The 15,815-nt window shown below is 42.1% G+C and overlaps 1 protein-coding gene across 1 annotated transcript in view; it reads left to right on the top strand.

The window, feature by feature from the left end:
• LOC111224717 (Nance-Horan syndrome protein-like) overlaps positions 1-15,401 on the top strand; it is a 47,678-nt gene extending 32,277 nt beyond the window's left edge. Inside the window, exons 2-13 of the mRNA XM_022749320.1 lie at positions 7,890-7,973; positions 8,199-8,272; positions 8,584-8,631; positions 8,934-8,978; positions 9,083-9,127; positions 9,469-9,531; positions 9,762-9,954; positions 10,244-10,375; positions 10,525-10,677; positions 11,029-14,214; positions 14,462-14,585; positions 14,771-15,401. Coding sequence (XP_022605041.1) covers positions 7,890-7,973; positions 8,199-8,272; positions 8,584-8,631; positions 8,934-8,978; positions 9,083-9,127; positions 9,469-9,531; positions 9,762-9,954; positions 10,244-10,375; positions 10,525-10,677; positions 11,029-14,214; positions 14,462-14,585; positions 14,771-15,401 — 4,778 coding nt within the window. The remainder of the gene's footprint in view (positions 1-7,889; positions 7,974-8,198; positions 8,273-8,583; positions 8,632-8,933; positions 8,979-9,082; positions 9,128-9,468; positions 9,532-9,761; positions 9,955-10,243; positions 10,376-10,524; positions 10,678-11,028; positions 14,215-14,461; positions 14,586-14,770) is intronic.
• The last annotated feature ends 414 nt before the right edge of the window (positions 15,402-15,815 follow it).

Here is a 15,815-nt window from a genome sequence, read left to right as displayed (position 1 = left end):
TCAGTGAACTGCCAGAGCACCAGATTACAGCAGATTACCAGGCAGGGTGCTCATATACTCTCTCTGTCTCTGTATGTGTGTGTGTCATGCTGTTTATTTTGCAACCGCATGGGGATGTTGACTCCTCAGAATCAGTGTAGACAAAGATGAAGTTTCCATGAGGTGGACTTTGAGGGATTTAACATTTGTTTGCGCTCATCATTTTAAAGTATGGCGAAAACTTTCAGATTTCTGCCTCATTGCTGTAACGTTTGTCAATTATTTGACTGTAAAAATGAACGCTTTTACACCAGCACAGTCAGGTGTTCTCTCACACACACATACTCTTAGATCATCACTATTTGGTGGCAGCAATAGAAGGATTGAGCACGTGATACATTTTCCCAGCATGTGGTGGATTAATACATTAATACTTCGTGGATGAACCCCCCCGCCCGCCCTCCACATATTACTGCATCATAAAGAGATTACGGTCAGGGACAGGCCATGCCCAGGCGGGGTCCTACCATCTGACACCAGCAGACAGGGGTGAATCCTAGCCACAACAGAGAGGGGACAGAGAAGTGTTTGAGTTTGTGATGAGGCGTAGGTGCATCATCCCTCATGAGGGCCATGTAGCTCTCCGCGGGGCCAAAGTAAAGGGTCCACATGTCCCCGTGGACAAAGAAGAAATATGTATTTTTCAGTGACGGTGGTGGGTCAGCTGAAGCGAGGAGAGAGCAGGGACAGCAGGTGGGTGGGTGAGGAGGTGGAGGGGGAGGGTCTACATCTGCAGATGTTACTAGGCTGGATGTTGGACTTGCACAGGAATGTTTTAGCAGGAATAAATAAGGTGCTGTTGTTGAGAGACAGATGACAGGGAGTCTGCAAGAGAAAGGAAGCAGCGACAGAAAAAGACAAAAAAGAGGAAAAGAAGAAGAGAGAGTAGACAGCTGCTGACCATGGCTTTGGCTTGTCTCGGTTTAGGTTGTGTCCCTGTGCGATCCAAAGGTACTGTCTATAACTATATCGCTGTGTTCCCTTAAAACCAGTAAATAACTTTTTAGTTCCTGTTTACATTGTTTATTTTCCTTTTAATTAATACAGGAATGTGGTTATAGTGTGACAGTGTTACAACATCAACTCACTGTCATCTACAAGGAAAAGCTCTTATCATTCTGTCTGTATTACACTGTTCTAGACTTAATCACAACAGTCAGTGAATTTTCAACAAGATGCTATTTTAGCCTCTTGTAATCACTGTTATCTCACTGTATGTGGACACTATGCTTTTGTGGGTATGAGGTTGTTTCATTATAACTTACTTTGTGTATGATGAAAAGATATCAGGCTGTTCGGCTGAATTTTAGAAAACTTTGTAGAAAAGTATGTAGAATATCATTTGATCAAAAAGTGCATTCATGAAAAAAGTGTTCAGGTTGAAAATTTCACTCATAGTTTGAATAGTTCATTTCACAGTGTAAACAAGGGCTGAAATGATTATAATCAATTAACCCATAACTATGTGAACGATTTTGATGACCAAATTATTTTAAATATGAATATTTTCTGGTTTTCTTAGTCACCTAATAGTAAACTGAATATATTTGGGTTTTGGACTGTTGGTCGGCCAGAAAAGACGTCACCTTTTGTTCTGGCAACTTGTGATGGGCTTTTTTTTCCACTATTTTGTGTCATGTTAATGACAAAACAATTGACAAATGAATCAGGGAAGTAATCATCAGATTAACTGATCATGAAAATAGCAGTTAGTTGCATACCTCTAAGTATTATACATATAGCTTGAATGAAAAGTTAACAAGATGATGCAAAATATACATGACTCTGTCACAAAGTGTGGAAAAGATAGATGTTAACTTAAAATATTTTAATTTAATTATGATGCATTTCATCAGCAGCTGTATTCCACTATGAATGATCAGCCAGTGCAGATTAAATTTGTTAATTTAAAACTATTATTCTTGGAAATTAAAGTGCCGTTCTTGCAAAAGTTGCATCACTTTGGCTGAAACAAACTGCTGATATCAATATAAAAAAATAATATTACCACTATTGATGAGATGAGACGGTGCGTGGTGCGACTGCTCAGCCACCGTAGGTGCAATAACAGTGCACTGTCTTTCCTCTGCAGAACTGGGCAGCTAGTGTTTCTTATATAACAGCTGTCTACTATGACAAGATTCTGCAGCTACTGCCATAGGGAGTGTGCTGCCTGACCCAGATACACCCTAATACATTCTCTACTAACGACTTAGATTCACTCACATCTGGACCAGAGAGAGAGAGAGAGCAAGTGAGAGAGACGGATCCAAAGACATATAGCTGTGCCGGAGAGAGAAAGAGCAACATTACGGCAGTGACATGTGACATGTGGATAGTCAGCGTTCTCATTACAAATATCATTGATGACTGTGCCTGACTCTGATGTTTTTTTGTTTTTTTTATATATATATACTTTGTTGGCACAGCTCTTTTTTAACACTATAGTGTTTCTTCTGTGCAAAAGAGCCGGAGCTGTTCACTGGCTTGCTGTGATCTACTACTGACTCTCATACTGTGATTTCATCTTGTGCTCATGATTCAAGCACAAAATTATGGAATCTTCTAGTTACTGTCAGGATTTATTATAGTTCTTATTCTCTGTCTCCTCCAAAAAACCCACATCAGCCAAACCTTCCACGTGTTTAAAAAAAAAAAAACTCATCCCCTACTCAGGTAATAAAAATTGGACTCATTAGCCTGATGAGGCTGAAGCGGCGCCATAAAAAACACTTTTAGCCAATAACTCTGCTTCTGTAAATCACACATTTAAAACCTTTGCGTTGACAGACAGTTGCCAGCTCAGATGACTCTCCTGACAGCTCAACATAAAATTCCACAAATTTTTATCCATCATCATTGTACCAGTGAGTTTTCTACACGTGTGTATCTAAGATTAGGTGGATTGACATAATTTCAGCAGCTCATAAAGTCTGAAGTGTATCGTAAATCTTCAAACTCACTGCCAACAGTGAGTCCATCTTTCTGTTGATTAATCCACCTGTACATCTATCCCTCTATTTTCAAGTAAAGAGCAAGCAGAGCAGCCAAAACGTCCTTTTACATAGAAGCCCTTTTGGGGAATCTCCAAGTGCTCCTACCTGAACATCTTTAGAACTCCCCCAAACCACGTCCGCCAGCTTTTCCCAGTGCAAAAAAAAGCAGCAGCGCAGTGAGTTGCTGTTCTTTAGATGGTCAGCTAAGTCTCTCGGCATTAGGTTGTGTTCTGGCACTGAAGGACCAAGTTTGCACCTGTAGACCTGCGCTGGTGTGTGCTAATAATGAGCTTCCTGTTCGCAGCACTCGGGCTAGTTTTAGGTCCCTGGCTTGGCTTGATAATCTTCAGGAGTTTTGCTCGGCAAAGGCTTTCCCGAGTGGGCTGAGTAGTGGGAGTCCATTACAGTTTAGAACAAACCTTCCTGTCCTCATACCCCAACTAGTTTGCAGCACGTGCAGTCTAATAACGTCAGAAGGCGGAAGTGTTTATAGTAGTTTCAAACAGCCAGAGGAGTGCGATGCTAAAATTGTTTAAATATGGAGATAACAGTGGATTTTTAATGGAAAACAATCATAGTGTTGCACTCAGCTATTTCTATCACTTTTCATGTGAACAAATGTGTAAAGAATGAAAAAGGAGAACTAAGGGGAAAAATTCAAACAACGCCTACTTTTTCATATCCACACGTGGACATGAATGTCAGACATCCAACAAACACTTGGTTTGGAGCATACTGGAGCCTTTAAACTTCACAGATGATTCACAGAGCTAGGGTTCTCCAACAAAGTGCAGATTCTAGCTTGTTGATATATAATAAAATTCCTTCTTTTCTTTTTCCATCCATCCTTCTGTTTCCTCCCATCATTCCTCCCATTTGTATCATTCAATAATTCTGTTGATGTCACTGTTTTCTATTTATGTATATAGAGTCGTATTCATTGCAATTTTTGTTTTAAAGTCTTAAACATTTTTTTTTGCTAAAAATAGATACACAAGTTTATTATGTTTATTTATGTGAATTTAAAAACTCATGTAAAGTTGTCTTCTCACTCAGATCCCCCCCTTAATCGCACATGTGACCGTAAACAAACATTTGCGTTGCTCCTGTGTAATCTTTGAATCACTGTTTTAAGACTGCTTGGACATTTTAAATTGCTGCATTACTCTCCTTTATATTGCTATATATATATATATATATATATATATTTTTACTGTACCTCCTCTCTTGGTGCTGTTGGCATGCAGGTCCTGGTGATGACACTGCAAGTTGCTGACACTGCACCTGCAGATTTCAGGATGAGGGGGAAACGGAGATGGAGGAATAGAGTAAGGAGGAGAGGGATGATGGGGAAAAGACAGAAAGAGAGCAAAACAGAAAGAGTGTGCATTAGGTGAGTTTGTAATGTGTGCTCAGCCATGTCTTAGCTGGTCCTGGATGTTAGCAACGAGTAACTTCTTCTTCAATCAAATGCAGGACAATGCAGGTAGGGAAGAGAGGTGAAACTCTGATTTTGATTTTGTTACCTGATGCTTATCACTTTCTGGGAATAAGTTTTGGAAGTGATTGGTGTGTTAACTCTGAATTCAGTCTTTTTGTGGCTCTGAGTTGCTACCACAGGGAAGGTTGTCACGGTACTGCTCAAGAGGGAAACACTGACACGCTCCGTGTAGACCACTCTAGTGTTTAACGCTTATCTTTTACATGTTTGTTCAGTGAAGTTGTTTGTGCAGCCTGATAATGGACTTTTAAGCTAGATCTGATTGGAACTTTGCTGATGTTTTGTTTGCTGTGCAGTAGTAATATTCTTTTACTTCACAGATATATCACTCAACTCAAATATCTGACTTTGCTGCAGTGTGCAGAATGAGGGAAACACTGACACTCTCTGAGTGCGGAGTTTGACATTCTTATTTTAGTAGCTGAAAGCAGGAAGTTTCTTTGTGCTCACCTTAAATTTCAGGTATGAGCAGGATTTGCACCTAGTTTGGAAGCCGGTTGTGGTCAAACATGCAACTTACTTACTTAGATGAAACCTCCTTTTTATTTTCCTCCTTCTACTTTTCAGTGAAGCGGGAAATGTTTTGTGACCAGCGATTAATTTTTGAAAAGAACAGTTCTTGCAAATTAATATATTCTGAATTTTCAATAAGGGAGGAGTAGATGTGATTTTAAGGAACTTTTAACCAGTTGATTGAATCATATATCTGGAGGGGATTTCTAAGTGATGAAATCATCTTTGTGTGAGTTTTTTTGATGACATAGAGAATAAAAACAGCAGGGGACGTGCAGCTGAGTAGTGCAGTCTGAACTAGAGCACAATTTGATGATTATGATGAGAGGGCTGCAACAAAAGAGCAAGAAAAACAGAGTAAAAAAAAAAGACGGAAAGGACGATGAGAAGAAAGATCAGGGAAATATGTGGGATGGCAGGGAATAAAGCAGTAACAAATCCACTAATTTAACTGTGTCACAACAACTAGGTCAGCACCCTTTTACAGACTGTTCTCAGTGAAACACCTTTGTTCCAATACTCCACTTCTCCGTCCTTATTTTCTTTCACTGTATTGAGGGAAATTACTACTCACATCCAGGAATGATAACGTAGCAAGGCATGATTGTTTTTGCAGATTTTGCAGATCTGTCAGTTTAATGAGAAAACAACTACAACAAAGGCTCTTCCAGAATTTACTTTAACATCCCATCAATCCAGCTTTTCGAGAAAGTGATAAACACCTTTATGGAAAAATTATTCTTAAAACATCTCAATTTGTCTTAAAATCAAGTCGCTATTTTACTACAATTCAAACAAATTTCATCTGCCAAGTGAGATTGTATAGCTGCAGAGTCCTTCGGTTGTATTCAATAATTATTACCTTCATGGATGTTAAGACACAAAATTTTATAAGCAAAACAAGAAAATAACTTAATCTGTGTGACAGCATTTAGAGCAGAGAGCTGTGTAATATTTAGGGTGAATAAGCTGTCCCTCTGTGCTTCTTTAACCTTGCAGTTTAAATCGGCCGAATGCTGCTGATTCGAGCTCGCTGATTTAATTGCATCCTAATACGAGCCTTGATGAGCAATGAAAGGTTGCCTGGCTACAAATGTACAGTGTGGCTTTCAAGGACACAATTGCATTTTGAATTCGGAGTTAAAAGAGGAGAAATAGGATTCATAATAAAGGCTAAAGGGGCTCTGAGAGCAGATAAGAGAGATGGATAATCACAGTTCTCTCTCTTTGATAAATGGAAATGAAAGTTATAGATGCTCAGTTGTACATCATTCATGATAGTAGGGTTTTTGTGTTGTATGATAATAATAAATTGTGGCAATGATGGCAATAAACATGCAGGACCGTGAGAAATTTACAGTGGTCTGCTGGTGTGTGCAGAGTTGCAGGAGTGAGATGGGTTTAGCTGCCACCTGCTGGCAGGTCCTCGCCTTGTCTTGTGTTTTAATGTACAACCCAGAAAGACTGAGGATTGTGACATTCTTTACATCAAGGTTTCTAAATAGATTTGTGCATATTAACTTATAACGTTATTTATCTTTATTTTGTGTATTTTATTCATATGTTGCCTGGCTTTAATGTGTGGCCTCTGACTGTTGGTGGTTAATTGTAAAACCTGGCCTGGATCTCAGCTCACTGCAGTTTTCTTTCAGTGCTATTTTCTCTCTGATGCTGGTGGAGTAGGCACCGTCATACAAATGTCCTATCTTAAGACCCATATCATTAAAGCGACAAAAACATGTTAACGTATTATTTTCTAAAAGTACTGTAATACTCAAAAAAAAAATTATATATATATATATATATATATATGTGTGTGTGTGTGTGTGTGTGTGTGTGTGTGTGTGTGTGTGTGTGTGTGTGTGTTATAAGTATGTTAATGATTCGTGGTAATTTGATTAATTGTAGTTTAATTGAATNTGTGTATATATATGTGTGTGTGTGTGTGTTATAAGTATGTTAATGATTCGTGGTAATTTGATTAATTGTAGTTTAATTGAATCTACCACTACAGCACAATATCAACAAAAGGCCTTGAGGTGGAAACTCCATCACTGCTCTCATCACACTCAAACTGTGTCACTGTCTTGTAGAGGGCTCCTATGTCAAAATGTAGTTTTAACACTTCTATTGTTTAAGATGTAACCGTGTCTTGCGTTGAATCAAACTAGCTGACATTCAGTGTACCTATAGGGGCAGGTAGTGTTCCAACACATGGGTACGACACATGGGCTCTGGTAAAGATATAAATTGCCATGTGTAATATGCTGTGTGCTTTTTATACTTGAGTTCTTGAAGGCAACAGACTATGTATAGGATAAAAAGAAAGCAGGAGGAATGGGGGTCAGCTCTAGCCCACTGCTCATTTTTGCCCACAAGTTTGCTACATGGTCATATGACCATGGATCTATAAGGTCAAAACTTAAACACACACAAAGGTTTTGAAGTCTGGAAGTTTTGCAAGCTCCTCTATCTATTGATGCAAGTTTTAATCAGCAACATCTGGCTCAGTTAAACACCCATGTTAAAGAAAAGCATGATTTACTGTTCATATACACACAAGAAAACACTTTTCCTTAAATTAGATAATCAATCTTATCAGACATAAAAAATCACCCATAAGCCAGTTACCAACTATACAGAACCACACAGGTCTTAAAATAGACCATAGCCCAAGATAGTCTAGATATACATACACACATTTTGGTCAAAACTGTAAAAAAAATTGTAAAACAACTCATCAATAACTTTGTTTATGTGCAGACCAGTATGTTTTCTCTTTTATGCTAGACTCATCACAGAGATTCCCTTTAACATCGTCTCTCTTCTCTCTTTCTTAGCGGTGTCAAACCTGGATATAGAGAGTAAGCTGTCAGTTCACTATCAAGCTCCATGGCACCAGCAGCACAATGTGTTTCATCCTTGTACCCGATCACCATGTCTAGAGGAGCTGCACAGAAACGCTCAACTGAGTCTCAGAGCCCTGCACCGAGGTGAGAGAGGCTGATCCCGTCTGCACAGTTGCATTATACTGAGAACAAATTGCATAGTTTGTGAGTTTTCATGTGTGTGTTTGGATTCCACAGACGAACAACAGCGCCAGCGGTCCACAAGTCGGGAGAGAAACAGGGTGACAATCTCTATCTCAGTGGCGCCCCCAATGCCCACCTTCCCCTCGCCACACACCATTCGCCGGCAACAGAGGAGTCGCCTGGCACGAGCTGTAAGGACAACACACTGTTCACAATTGAAAATATATCTCACCAACCAACCAGGGGGCAGTTATCCAATAATGGTTTTGTTTTTTTTAAATCGCACAAACTAAGTGAATGACTGGACACTTGCATGTTGAAAGAGGTATGGGACAGGGAGGAAGACATGAAGGTCACATTCAGAAAAACACCAGGGAAACACATTTTTTCCTATTCATTTTTCTTAATTGAATATTTTTTGTGCTTTTTGACAACTTTTATTCCTATTAAATATGTGTTACAATAAACTGACACAATATCTCATTCTGATGTTGCCATGCAGCAAGAGAGAGCAGAGAGGGAGCGAGAGTTAGACTATCAACCCAGGAAGGTAAAACAGAAATTCGTCTGTGTATCTGTTAATGTCTAACATGTAGGTGCTTGCTGTAAGATGTGTGTTTTTTCCACTTGTGTGTACAGTTCCTGTTGTGTGTCTGGGGTTTCATGACACATAAGACTACAGTACATTAGATTCCAATTTAATTTTTTTTTTCACTTTTATCATGTGGTTGTATTGGTACTTTTTACTGTATATCAGTATACATTATAGGTATGATCTGTTCAGAACATGTCTTTTTTTTTTTAAATAACACTAACTTTACTGTCATTTCTCTCTTTCTGAATCTTCTGCAGGAGAGGACCATGAGAGAAACAGAGATCCAGACCATACAGCGAAAAGTAAGAAAATTCACTGACACACGGTCAGAAAAATACAAAAATGTTTTCTTAACTGTGTTGCACACAATAATTGTTTGTATGTGTGTGTTTTCCTGATGCCACAGGAGAGGCCAGGGAGAGAAGCAGATATTCCAACGATCCAAAGAAAGGTAAGGAAGATGCTTGAATAGCAAACTGTCAGCTAAACCTTAAGCTAAAATTTAGTTATTAAAAAGACATTGTCAATAAGGAAAGATGTGAAAAAAAAGTATCCACACATGTAATTTTAACAAAAAACAAATGAGGTTTTAGGCTATAAGATGAAGAATAGGACAATGTGAGATTTTTTAACTGTTCGAGAGAGGAAATTGAATAAATTAAACATTACATTGTCAGTCTCATTCATCCCTCACCTTTTGACTTTCCTTTAATCTTTTTATTTAAAGTCTTTTGGATTATTTATGTCATGTCATCTGTTCTTTTGTTTTTTTGTCGTATTTTATGTTCATAGTTTGAGTGCTTTTACTCACTTCACCCAATTGAAAGTTGCATCTTCATCCCATGGAGTAGAAAGGTATCAAGCAATTGTGTTGTTTTAACTTTCTGTTTAACCTATAATCACTTAAATGTTCAGTAGTTCATTTTGTATTTGCTTGTTGATTGCTTCACTCCTAGTGGCTATTTCATGCTACACATCGGCATTGTAAATAATTACTTTTAGTCTGTCCAACCAAGTAACTTATACTAAAACTGTGTGGAGCATCAGAACCCAGCATATGTAATGTTGCTCCTTGCTTCTTCCAGGCTACCTCGACAGGGGAAGGCGAAGGTGGTGAGGTCTTGGGAGGTCACAGAGCCAAGGCCTCAGCCCCCAATGCCTCCTCGACCCAGGATAAACAGACAAACTGGTCAAAGGAAAACCTCCCACCATCAGATCAGAAGACAACTGCCGATTCTCACGCCATCTCCTCCTGTATCATCCCCATCAACGTCACAGGTAAGAAAAAGAGGAACAACAGGAAAATTAAAAAAGAGCTAGGTTAGCCCTGGTGAGGATCAAACCAGGAATCTTCTAACTGTGAAGTGACTGTGCTAACAATTGACCAAACAGCAATCAAACACAGACTGCTTGTATAAAAACTATGAATCATTACCACAAAACTATGAGGGAATGAGCAATAAGATGATAAGACTATTAGAAATAAACAATATAGTGTGCAGTGTTAACCTCTATTGTACTAAAATTCTATATCACATATGGCTTATAGCCTCTGCTGTTATTGCAGGGGTTGGGTTTGACAGGGAAGCAAGTGCTCGTTGCTCTCTAGTCCATTCTCAGTCGGTTCTTCAGAGGAGAAGGAAGCTGAGGAGGAGGAAGACTATCACAGGAATACCCAAAAGAGTACATCAGGACATGGGTATGTTAACGAGCACATCTGCTTATTGACAGAAAAATTTGTGTATGAGTCTTAATTTTGTAGCTTTTCCTCATATTTCCCTTATATCCTCTGAAGAAATGGTTTGTATATGATATGACACGTAACATGCTTTGTCTTTTTGCGTTCAGACTCAGATGAATCACCCGTAGCAAGAGAGCGCACAGTGATCGTCCATGCCAACCCGCACCAACTCTCTCTCTGTCAGGAAGATCTCTCGATCAGTGGTCGCCTCCATCACACTCGGGACTCTGGCTGCCAGACAGATGATTTCCTTATAGCATGTATGTAGCATGTTTCTGAGTTCTTTATTGGTGTTCTTTTTTTCATCTTTCAGGAGTTTGTTTAACTCCCATGACAAAATGTTTGCAATGCAAATGTTTATTGCAATGATGTGAAGAATAATGTTATGATCTACTCCTTCTCAGATAGCTACCATTGCTAAGTTTGAACAGGACAACCATCTAAAAGCTGCCAATATTATCAAACTAGTATACTTTCATCCTCAAACGAGATCCATCAAACAGGAATTCAATTTATTTATGGTAACTTGGTATAGTCCTATGGGCAACATCCACATGAATTAAAAAATGCCTCTTTCTGTCTTTCTCTCTCTTCTGTCCTTACATCTTCAGGTACAGCTGCTCCCTCCAGAAGGCGCATCAGAGCTCAACGTGGCCATCAGGGAATCCCTGCATCTCTGTCCCATTCAACAGGCAACATTTCTTCCCTGGGTGACCAGTCAGACTCCACATATACCAGTGCTGCAGCCCACGGTGGACGCTTGCGCTCTCGTAGCCTCCCGCGAGAGGGTGGACGTCTGATGGACAGTGACGAGGATGACGATGACAATTATGATGACGATGATGAAGATGAGGAGTTGTCACCATATGAAGCAGAGGACTTTATTCCACCTGGCCCTAGTCCAAGAATGAAGATGATGATGATGAAGGATGAAGAGGAGAGCACAGATGACCAGGCAGCTCCTGAACCACTGCAACTTGGAAGCCTAAAAAGGTTACAGCGATCTGGGGATAGAGACAGAGGGGGTGGAGGAGGAGGGAGCCCAGAGCATAGCTGGATGGAGAGAGGCCGTTCTCGCTTGCCCCGCAAAGCTGACATGGGCAGCTGTGAGATCTCATCAAGTTCAGATACTTTTAGTAGCCCTATTCACTCGGTGTCTACAACAGGAGTCCTAGGCAGCCATGTGGACCACAAGGAGGACCACCAGTCATCGAGTGGGAACTGGAGTGGTTCCAGCTCCACCTGTCCCTCTCAGACATCTGAAACTATCCCCCCGCCCTCCTCTCCACCACTGACAGGCTCATCCCACTGCGACTCAGAGCTGTCACTCAACACTGTGCCCAATGCCATGGATGAGGGATTTTCCCTGGATCCCTCATACCACTCTGACCTCAGACCCCAGGGCCAGGGCCACAGGTCAAGCTCGTTCACATCCTCAGCCACAGACCAGCTGGACGATGCAGGGGTCAGTACGGCCAGTGAGGGGGAGTGGACATACCCTCCAGACCAAGACCAGACTGATCCAGACCAAGACCCTGACCAGACCCAAAACCTGAGCCAGAGCCATGGGTTAGCCCAGGAGTACAGCTCCAAACAAGGTCTAGAAGACCAAACATGTTTTAGTGACAATAAGACCAGCAACACTGAAAAAGAGCCTGGCTCTCATTATCCATCTGATACAGAGGGTTTCTACTCCTCTTCTGTGCATTTTGGGGAGTGTAATCAGAGTTACAGAGGATACATGTATAACTATGCAGACCCAGGACCTGACTGTAGTCAATCCAACACTGTGGCAGCACCACTATCCCATGGAGTTTACCCCCAGCCCTCAACTGACTTCCGAGCAGGTACTATGACCCTGGGGAGGGCCTGTCGTCCACTGAGGAAACCGAAAGTCAAACCTCCACCACCCAAACGGACTTCGTCACTGAAGGAGACCAGTAGTAGTGTTGATGTTGGAACGGACACACAGGCAGATCAGGATCAACCAAAGACGGTTAGTGAACAAGAGCTTACCTTGTCTTCCACAGATATGAAACTGGAACTGGAGCTTGAACTTGGAGGTGCTCCAGAACCATTACAAACATCTTGTCTAGTGGCAGAGCCTTTGGGAAGTTGGGGAATGGGACTGGGTGAAACCGTGGACATAGTAGAGCCCATGTCCTTTAGCTCAGCAGATACACACTCATTTAAGGATGAAGGTGCTGTGCAATCTGACTATGCAGACCTGTGGCTTCACAACACTGAGCTGAAGTCCAACAATGGTGAGTACACATCTATGTCCAACTCAAGCACAGCCACAGGAACTACTGTCATGGAGTGTATCAAGTCACCAGACAGCTCTTCCTCCTCCACAGAAACCCAAACCCAGGCCCATGCCCAGGCTTCAGAGACCAGGGCAACTAGTCCACCTCTCCCACCTGGAGACTTCAAACTTGGGTCCCCTGAGAAGTTGGCCGGCCTGGCATCACCATCAAGTGGCTATTCCAGCCAATCTGAGACTCCAACATCAACCTTGCCTTCATCTTCAGCAGCGTTCTTCCCAGGACCTCTGTCTCCCTCAACTGGCAAGAGAAAGCCCAAAGTGCCCGAGAGGAAGTCTTCTCTCTCTTCCCTGCAGCACTTCCCCAGAGATGGAGTTTCCATTTCCTCTGGCTATAAGAGAGACCCAGACTTCCCACCTCCACCATCTCAACTTGATCTCAATGTTCTTCATGGTGGCTATGTCAGACACACGCTATCTCATCGGACGCACCACATGCACACGCTCCACCACAGCAAACACAGAGTTGCAAATGTTTTAACCACTGGAACAAAATTGTTGGCCCCTGAGACTACAAGTACCAACCCCCCACCAAGTTCAAGTTCTGCTTCAATAATTCCCAGCTCCAATCTCTTGGCGATAACTCCATCTGCTCTTCGTTCAGTGCAGCTCCATTCTGTTAGCCAATCTACAGATAGTGCTACCACTACAGACCAGGAAACAGCAAGTGGACTAGAGACCGCTACAAGACCCAAATGTCCTCCTAGTAGTTCTACACTTGCCCCACCACCTATTAGCACTAGGCCTCTCCCTCCTCGTAGACCACCTCCCAGACCCCCAGCTCATGACCATACCTCATCCCCTGAACACTCGCAACCACCTCCCCCTGGCCGGCACCCTGATGGGCCTCCATCCTATGAAAGCCTGCTGCTCAGACAGGACCGCTATGGACCTGGAACCTTCTGGGCTATGACAGCCTTCAGAGCCCGGATGGACCCATCATCAGAACTCTCTGAGGACAGCTCACCTTTGCATCGGCCTGTGCCACGTGCTCCCCACCCTTCGCCTGTGGATCTACACACACATATCCACTCACACACAGAGTTCAGAGGGCTCACACATTCAACTCATGCACACTCTGAATTTAGGGTTTTGGGGGAGCGCTCGTTCTCCCAGGATGATGATGACGATGAAGACGACGAGGAAGAAGAGGAGGAGCAGGTGAAAGAGCCGCAGAGGGCTGCATGTTCCAGAGGAGGCATGAGATCGGACCACCCTCCACCCCCAGCGTATGAGTTTGCTGGGGGATCCCACTCAGACTCAGGGCCCTGGGCTAGTCCAGTCAAAGTGCCTGGTACCACAATGGAGACATCGCATCCTTACCTAATCAGCGATGCAAGGAAAGGAGGACAAGTAGAGCAGGAAGATGAGGAGGAAGTGACATCAGGTGCTACCAGAAGTGCCCATCAGCAGCAGCCACAGGAGAGCAAAGATGACTCCACCACTCCTGACACAGAGGATTACTTCAGTAAAGGTAGGCTTTTAAACCAATTCAACTAGCAGTAGTACTGTTTTGTAAAAATGATTGAAAAGACCACAATAACATGCCATTAATTTATGTAAAAAAAAAAAAGCAAATAGCTGCAACAATAGCTGGTTAATCATGTAGTAACCTTTAATCATAAATGGAGAGAAAGGTTTAAAGGAAGGTTATTTCACCAACTGTATACTAAATGATCAGACAACCAGATGACATGTGATAGGGATTTTGTGTACTGCAGATTCCACGCCCAGTGATAACTCACTCTCCCCTCTGACGGATGACACCAAAGTGGATGATGACATTATTATCACGTCACCCAATAAGACCCGTACAACTGAGGACCTGTTTGCCATGATACACAGGTGCTGTAAATTTTGCATTGCTGTTCAATCTGTTTGATTCTATCTTCAGTGTCTATGTACTGCATGCAATGTATAGCTATTTGTCAGGTTTTGATTATAAACCAGCTGCTATTTTGTCTATCCCTGTACCTTATCATCCACTGTCTAAGTATTAATTAGGACTATACTATGATTTCCTCATTCAGATCCAAAAGAAAGGTCCTGGGCCGTAAAGATTCTGGAGACTTAAACGTGAAGTCTCGTCTCTGCCCTACAGCAGTGACCGCTGGCAATGTCTCCACGGTCATTATCCCGCCAGCCCCTCCTCTCAACATCCCAGCCACCTTAGCCAATGCTGCTGGCTCACAACGAGCCCCTGTGCCAATCTACCGCAGCGCCAAGAAATCCACCACATCCAATGAGGAATTCAAACTCCTGCTGCTGAAGAAAGGTAGCAGGTCTGATTCCAGCTACCGCATGTCAGCCACAGAGATTCTGAAGAGCCCTATCACCCCTAAAATCCCAGGGGAGTCCCTTCAGGAGGGGCCCATCAGGCAAGCTGAGGAGCTACCCTCGACACTCCAAGAGCCCCCCATTTCTAGCCTGGACCCAATCCAGATACCAGGCCTTTTTCCCAGGGCCAACTCTGAGAGTTTCACACCCAAAACCCTGCCTATGTCAGCTGCATCTCGTCAGGGACGTTCTCGGATCCCCCCTGTAGCCAACAGCAGTCGCTATAGTACACGAAGCCGCCTCTACACAGCCCCCATGCAAGCCATTTCTGAAGGGGAGACAGAGAATTCAGATGGGAGCCCCCATGATGACAGATCATCCTAAAACCACCCAATGAGAGATGTCCTCTATTCTTAGCTGTGTCCTACATTTGAAGTGACCCCTACTACTTTTCTAATCTTGGATAGGTGTGTCATCAAGGCCAATAGTGTAATTCTTGCGACACACAAAATCTGAACATTAAAAAAAACAACAACAAAAAAAACAAACTAACTGAATTTTAGCATTTGCTAAAATGCACAGTTTTGGATCTATCGTTCGATTTAGGGGTGTCAGACTGAGTGTTGTGAGATACTGAATCATAAAGGGATGATTATGAGAACTTTGAAGATTTATCTAAATACTGTATTATCAAAAGAATAGCTCCCTCATTATTAAAAGAGCAAGACTTAAGACCTATTTTGATTGACCTGTCTTTTTAAAAACAAGAACAAAAACATTTTAAAAAAAAAACAGTAC

Source organism: Seriola dumerili, unplaced genomic scaffold (assembly GCF_002260705.1).
Source record: "Seriola dumerili isolate Sdu_G_001 unplaced genomic scaffold, Sdu_1.0 BDQW01000011.1, whole genome shotgun sequence".
Classification (NCBI taxonomy): domain Eukaryota; kingdom Metazoa; phylum Chordata; class Actinopteri; order Carangiformes; family Carangidae; genus Seriola; species Seriola dumerili.
The sequence above is the reverse complement of the archived record's forward strand: the minus strand, read 5'-3'. Positions and strand labels throughout refer to the sequence as shown.